The sequence below is a fragment of the Phalaenopsis equestris genome, unplaced genomic scaffold, assembly GCF_001263595.1.
Source record: "Phalaenopsis equestris unplaced genomic scaffold, ASM126359v1 Scaffold000002, whole genome shotgun sequence".
Taxonomy (NCBI): Eukaryota; Viridiplantae; Streptophyta; class Magnoliopsida; order Asparagales; family Orchidaceae; genus Phalaenopsis; species Phalaenopsis equestris.
In genome coordinates, this window is record NW_018164444.1 from 50,024,645 (window position 1) to 50,032,021 (window position 7,377).

Genomic DNA, 7,377 nt, shown 5'->3' on the forward strand with positions numbered 1-7,377 from the left:
GCTGCAATTATTTATCTTGGCTAAAACTGCTGTATAAAAAGAAAAAAAATTAGATAATGTAAACATGAAATGTTCAGGTATGAAAATGCAAAATCTCCCGTTCAAATATTAGGAACGTTAAGGTTTGCGGGAGGGGGCAAACTCTCACTTCTCTTGAACATCAACGAAAAAAAATCGAAACGCTTACATTTTAATGGCATCCGCCATGATCAAACCTGCCGGTGAGATCCAAAATCTCATCTTTTCCCAAAACCTAAAGCTCACTCACCTCGCCCGTTGTGGCCGCATCGACGAAGCCGTCAAACTTTTCGAATCCATGCCCTCCCGCAATGCCGTTTCCTGGAACTGCATGATCTCTGCTTTCGCCAAAAATGGTCGAGTTGCAGACGCACGCCATCTATTCGATCGCATGGCCTCCAAAAACCTAATATCATGGAACACCATGATCGCCGGCTACTCCCACAACAACCGCTTACTCGAAGCATCGCAGCTGTTTGACGAAATGCCCAGAAGGGATAGCTACTCTTGGACCCTGATGATATCTTGCTTCTCCCGCCATGGGGAGCTGGAGAGGGCAAGGCGGCTCTTTGATTCCATGCCTGGAGTAAAAACTCCAGTTTGCTACAATGCAATGATCGCGGGATATGCGAAGAATAGAAGGTTTGAAGAAGCCATTGTTTTACTGAATGAGATGCCTGTGTCAGCTCGGAACATGGTTTCATGGAACTCGGTGCTCGCGGGGTATACGCAAAACCAGGAGATGGTGAAAGTTCTGAACTTTTTCGAAGAGATGCCAGAGAAAGATGTGGTCTCTTGGAACCTTATGGTTGAGGGGTTTCTTCAGGTTGGAGATCTTGAATCAGCTCTGACATTATTTAGAAGAACTCCATGCCCAAATGTTGCTTCTTGGGTGACAATGTTAAATGGATTTTCAAAAAGTGGGAAAATTGAAGAAGCGCGGAGATTGTTTCATCAGATGCCAGAAAGGAATTTGGTTGCATGGAATGCAATGATCTCTGGTCATGTTCAGTTTTTGCAAATAGAAGAGGCTCGCAGGCTTTTCGACGAAATGCCTGAGAGGAACTCTGTGACTTGGACCACAATGATTAATGGCTATATTCGCATCAGGAAGCTCGACAAGGCGAGGGAGTTGCTCAACGCGATGCCTTTCAAGAACGTCGCTGCACAAACCGCAATGCTAAGCGGGTATCTTCAGTGCATGAGAATGGAAGAAGCTGTTGAACTGTTTGAGAAAATTAGTACAAGAGATGATTTCTGCTGGAACGCAATGATCTCAGGATATGCGCAGTGTGGAAGAATGGATGAAGCGGTGGATTTATATAAGAAGATGCCAACAAAAAATGTGTTTTCATTGAATACTATAATTGCCGGGCATGGTCAACAAGGAGAAATGCATAAAGCCATGGAGGTTTTCAAGCAGATGAGAGAGAGGGACACAGTAACTTGGAATTCCATTATCTCCGGCCTCACACAAAATGGATTTTACTTTGAGACACTCAAGCACTTTGCTTTGATGAGAAATGAGGCAAGAAAACAAGATTGGTGTACATATGCCTGTGGTCTTACTGCTTGCGCTTATCTTGCTGCTTTGCAGATGGGGAAGCAGCTTCATCTTCTTCTCTTGAGAAGTGGTCATTTTAATGACTTATTTGCTGCCAATTCTTTGATAAATATGTATGCAAGATGTGGAAGGATATCAGCTTCTAAGCAGGTATTTGATGAATTGGTATCGGTAGATCTCATTTCATGGAACACACTGATTCATGGCTATGCATTGAATGGATTTGGGAGGGAGACAATATTGGTTTTCAAAGAAATGGAAGCTAATGGCTTTAGACCTGATGAGATCACTTTTGTTGGAGTTCTGTCAGCTTGCAGCCATGCAGGGCTGATAGATGAAGGATTAAAGTATTTCGATTCCATGAGGAAAGATCATTCTGTGGAACCTGTAGCTGAACACTATGCTTGTGTGGTGGACTTGCTAGGCCGGGCTGGGAGATTAGAAGAAGCACACAAACTAGTTACCCAAATGGCTGTGAAACCAAATGCTGGTGTTTGGGGTGCGTTGCTTGGAGCATGCAGGATGCATGGAAATCCAGATATGGCGAGCTTCGCTGCGGAGAAACTGTTTGAAATTGAACCTCGTAAGACTTCTAATTATGTTTTGTTGTCAAACATACATGCTGATGGTGGGAGATGGGAAGATGTGGATAGAGTGAGGGCTTTGATGAAAGAAATGGGAGTACAGAAGCAGCCTGGTTGCAGCTGGATTGATATAAAGAACGAAGTTTGTTGCTTTGTTTCTGATGATTCTATGAAGTTCAGAACAGCAGAAGTTGGCTTTGTGCTTGAGATGCTGTGTGGCCATACGAGAAATACAGAAATCATTTATTGGTCATCATTTTTAGATTGTGGATGACTAGTTTGGAGAGCTATTTTGCTGAAATCTCAGGCTTCTCTCATTAAGGAAAGAATACTCTGCTAGAGTTCAAAGCAAGCTTGTTCAGCTCCGCAAAGCAGTCACTTTATTAGTTTCAGAATTTGCAGCACTTCGCTTCAGCTGGTAAGTGAAGTTTTTGCGAATTTTTAACTTTAGGAGTTATGAAAGCACTTTATGTTATGTGAAACAATGTGAAAATATAGAAATTCACACAACAATCAAGCACAAGATTTACATGGTTCGGCGTTGAGTTGATTCGCCTATGTCCAATAGGAGGGAGATTTCACTAGCATTGAATTTGGAGAAACAAAAACGGCTTGGGGTTACAATCACAACACTTCTCCATACCATCTCACATGAGCCCTTATCTGCCTTTTATAGAGAAGGATTAGGACATACAAGTAAATAAAGTTAATATCCAGTTCATCATGCTCGTACCAAGCACATTGATGTAAAATATCACTTTGTTTGAGACTTGATTAAAGAAAATAATGTTCTGTTGACGAAGATAGATATAGAAAAGAATCCAACAAACATGCTCACGAAGATACTACCAACAAGAAGTTCACCTATTGCAGGAGTTTGGTGAACATCCGAGCTCAAGACTGATTATCCAGCTAGACATTTTGAAGAAGGAGAGCCGAAGGGATGATTTAGATTTTTGTGACATGGTTACCTCTCGATACTTGACAAGGGGCCTTTGGGGCATCCGTGAGATGATTGATGTTACTGAGGAGCTGAGTATTTTCCCAGGTCTAGTCTACTGGAAGGTTGATTGTCGGCTTAGAAGAGGTTTTCCTATGGTGGTTGTCTTGAGTGCATGTTTGTCTTATCTTGGGGCAATGGTTTTGGGTTCAGACTATCAAGATACCTTTAGTCTTGTGGACTCTAGCTTGGATAGTTGCATCCCATTAGCTTTGGCTTTGGTTCAGATTGCTACATCTCAATCCTTGATAAAGAGCCCCAAAGGCTCCTTATCAGGGATCGACAATCAATGATGAGACTAGATTAGCCAATCGGTAAAGCCCAGTCAATCGAGCCAATTCTGCCAAACCGAAGTAAATTGAAGGCCAGCAAGCTACCTCAACCCAATATAGTCGAACGAAAAGATACCATCGAATCCAGGCCTACTGAGCTTAACCGACTGAGCCAGAAGGCAGCTAAGCCATAGACTCCCACACGTAATATACCTAAAATATCATGCAACACCCCTATTAAAGTAAGGGTAGACATGTAACTTCACATATTATACTCATTTCCTATAAATAGAGGATAATTTTATCAAAATAAAAAGGAAGTAATATTGTTCATTACTATGCATTTCTCTCTCGCTCTCTCTCATGTCTTACACTCTAACCCTTCAGGTCTGATTCGCGGATTGGGCAAAAGGACTAGAACCTCAGTGTCAGGCGATGCCTTTAATAAGAGATTAATAGATGTCTTTATCGATCAGGATAACCTCCTTGAATCACGTCCCTTGTGCATATGGTATATGTTATCTTTCTCGAGGAAGGTGAGGTTGATTAGATCAGTCATTTAAGTATGTGAGCTTAATTCAATCACATCAGCTGGTGGGCTCGATTAAGCCACTTTGATGGATTAGCTCAATTCAGTCACTTCAGTAGATTAACTCATTTCAACTACTTCAACAAATAAGCTCAATACAGGCACTTTTCTAAGTGGATTTGATTCACCAAGAAATTTTTTTAGCGAAAATTCTCGTACTGGACTAAAGCGAGCCACATCTAAACTGCATCAAAACAATATTTTTCTAGGGCAAAAAACAAAGTATAGGTGTTTGTATGTAAATACATCAAACCAGGGGGCTGTTTAGGAAGTCATGACGGAATGGCGGGATACGGAGATTCAAAACCCTCGTCTTTCTCTGTCCGCTGGCTCACCGAAGCCCTAGCCTACCTTCACGATGCAGTCGCAATTAGAACCAGCGGGAAGGTAACGATAGAGTCGCGGCATACAAAGCCATCCAAACTCCCATCTTTCTCCTCCTTCAGCCTCTTTATGTCTTCCTCTCACCGGATCTCCAACTGACAGGCAACGGCAGGATCGCCAGCATACAGAGACCCCCACAACTTCCAACTTCCCAGTTCGCGCTCGTTCTCACTCCGATACAGTCGCGATTAGGTCCAGCGGGGAACGGAGTTGGTGTGCGCGATCGGGACAGTCACATGACAAGCGGAGCATATTGAAGCGCTAGTCGTCGGCAGGATGTGGCAGGCACGATTGGCACAGAAGGGTTGTATGCCAGGTGCGCCGAGTGAACGAGAAGGGGTTCGTCGTCATTGTTATGATGGATGCGGAGGGGATCAAGATCCATATGGGGACATCTCAGCGAGTTCGCTTCCGTCAAGGCAGAGGATGGTGAGGTTTGGACTTCTACTGTCACATCTTTAAAAGCATCTCTTCCAGAAAAATCTACTAATGTGAATTGTGATGGTTTTGTTGAAGATGTTATTAGAGTTGGCTGTGAACATTTCTAGGATGGTGGAATGGTCAGATTTTAGGTGATGGAAAAAATTGGTGCAAATACACCGATCCAAGATTGCTATTGCTAAGGACCAACCTTATTTTTGGCGAGATGATAGTCTAGTGTTAGAGCGCAACACCATGCTCCCTATCATTTTCTCAAAGGTAAATGAAAGATTATGCCTGTCTTATAGACCTGTGGATTAAAAGATTTCTTTTGGCCGCAATGTTATGAGATATTGTCTTATAGCTAGCTGGGTAGGCAGGCACCCCAATATTGCCCCTTTAAACGGGGATGATGTTGGGAGGCTGACAAAAATTCGAGTAAATTTGAATTAACAAAATAATTTAAAATTTGGGCTTTATAAACTTATAAAATGACATAAAATTGAATTATTTGAAATTTTAAACTTGCAAACAATAATAATAATAATAATAATAATAATAATAATAATAATAATAATAATAATAATAATTGAAATTAGAATGTCCAGATTTACAAAAAATTTTGAAACTGAATTCTTTAAAATTTCAAATGATTTAACTATGAATGAATTGAGAGGGCTAAACTTAAATTGAATACCAAATTTTATAAATTAGGGCCTGAACTTGACTTAAATATGAAATATCATAATGTGGGGGTTGTGTTTTGCTTAAAAGTGAACCATCAGAAATTAGGGTTAAGTTTAAAACATAAATATTATTTTTAAATGCTTAAATAAAGAATTAGTATTTTAATGCTGTCACTGAATTCACAATACATATATTAGCAAAGGCAATCCTTTTTTAAAACCTAAAATCATGATACTCTTGCAAATAGTTCAAACACCAAAAGATTTCAAATATATATAAAGTTCATGGTTATCTCCCAAGTCAAATGAGATATTTTGAATGTGAGTCCACTCTTAAGATTTATATAAGTATTACTTGAGATACTCATGAGCTATGTATGATTTAAGATGTCTATATAAATAAGTCACATTTTCAAAATTTTGCATTGGCATCCGAATGTAAAGTCCATATTAAATTCATGGCTTAAAACTTATGCAAGTCTTTAAAGCTTATAAAACTCTTTTAAGATATTCAAATATACGAAATTGAAATCTTGCACGTGATCCAACCAATATATTAAATGCTCAAGTATTATGTTCGAGAATATTGTGCGAGCTAATCGGGTCACCTTGTCTATAGGATAGGGTTGTAAGTCTCACACAATCAGTATGATCTTCCCCATCACAAAGACTGAAGTTGACAAGTGTAATAATTTCGAAATAAACATCAAAATCTTAAAATAAGAATTTAAAAGTTCAAATCACTTGGTCTGATATTCCTTGCAAGTACAGAAGTCGACAAGAATCGTATCCTAAAAGTCTAAACTAACAAAACTAAATGCCTCATTCAAATATTAAAGTTTAAAATGCTTAATTCCCCAATGATGGTCGCGTTGATAGAAGATTTCAACAAGAAAGTCCTATTTTAAAATTATGTTTCAAAGCCTATTTTAAATTCATTTATTTCAATAATGAACCTGATACTCTATCAGCAGGACATAGTCGATAATTCAAAGATAAATAATTCCATATTTATGCACATGTTGACTGAAAATCTTAACTGGGGTGATCAATTTTTAAACTCAACTTTTGAATGAAGCTATCAAAATAATAAATCAAGACATTGAAATTAAAATCGCCTAAAGACTAAAGCAAATAAATTAAAATGTCCTAGTTAAAATCAATTACAAAAGACTTAAAAAACAAAATTCATCTATCATCCACAACAGTTTGTCGAGGGTGACAAAATTTTGAATTTTTAGCTCACAAAGAGTGAATGTCATATGAAATATATTCATATATTCACAATAAAAAAAAATTACATGTCAGTAATGATGTGACCTGAATACTCAATCCACGTGGTTCTGCAGTCAAATGACAACATAAAGTAATGGTTACTACCAGAGCCATCTGACCGAACAGTTGCGTCAAATGAGAATATTATATTACAGTCACGATCACAGCCCGTTCGTTCCTCATTAACTTTTTATCATTTGAATTGTGAATCATAATGATACGATTGATTGACACAATGTCTTTTGTTCGCTAAAGTCGACTTAAACTTGTTCCCTTAAACAAACATCCATTTCATATCTACAAGGTTCTCTTAGACGAAGCAACATATGATTATTGCCAAGAATGCATCAATCAAGTTGGGTAAGTAGATCAAAAACTATTATAACCTGGGACGACATAACTACGGGAACTTGATCGAGTTTCATCTTCATTGAAAGACTAGTCTTCATTGAAAGCGCACTCGTTATCGAGAGATAATTAATCATAGGGGTTTGCATCTATGGGAAACCTCAAACACCATCATCATTTGCCTATGTATTTACCTATCTGATACCTAAACTTTTTTTTTATATTTTTTACATACAT

The 7,377-nt window shown here is 38.8% G+C and overlaps 1 protein-coding gene across 1 annotated transcript; it reads left to right on the forward strand.

The window, feature by feature from the left end:
• The first annotated feature begins 136 nt into the window (after positions 1-136).
• Positions 137-5,161, forward strand: LOC110017910 (pentatricopeptide repeat-containing protein At4g02750-like). Its single transcript, XM_020715070.1, has 2 exons — positions 137-2,584; positions 4,514-5,161. Exon 1 carries the CDS (start codon positions 194-196, stop codon positions 2,438-2,440), a length of 2,247 nt encoding a protein of 748 aa, XP_020570729.1. The 5' UTR covers positions 137-193; the 3' UTR covers positions 2,441-2,584; positions 4,514-5,161.
• Positions 5,162-7,377: the final 2,216 nt, after the last annotated feature.

What these genes read in the sequence shown, in the direction of transcription:
- LOC110017910 (XM_020715070.1), top strand. Translation starts at nt 194, where the DNA reads ATGGCATCCGCCATGATCAAACCTGCCGGTGAGATCCAAAATCTCATC.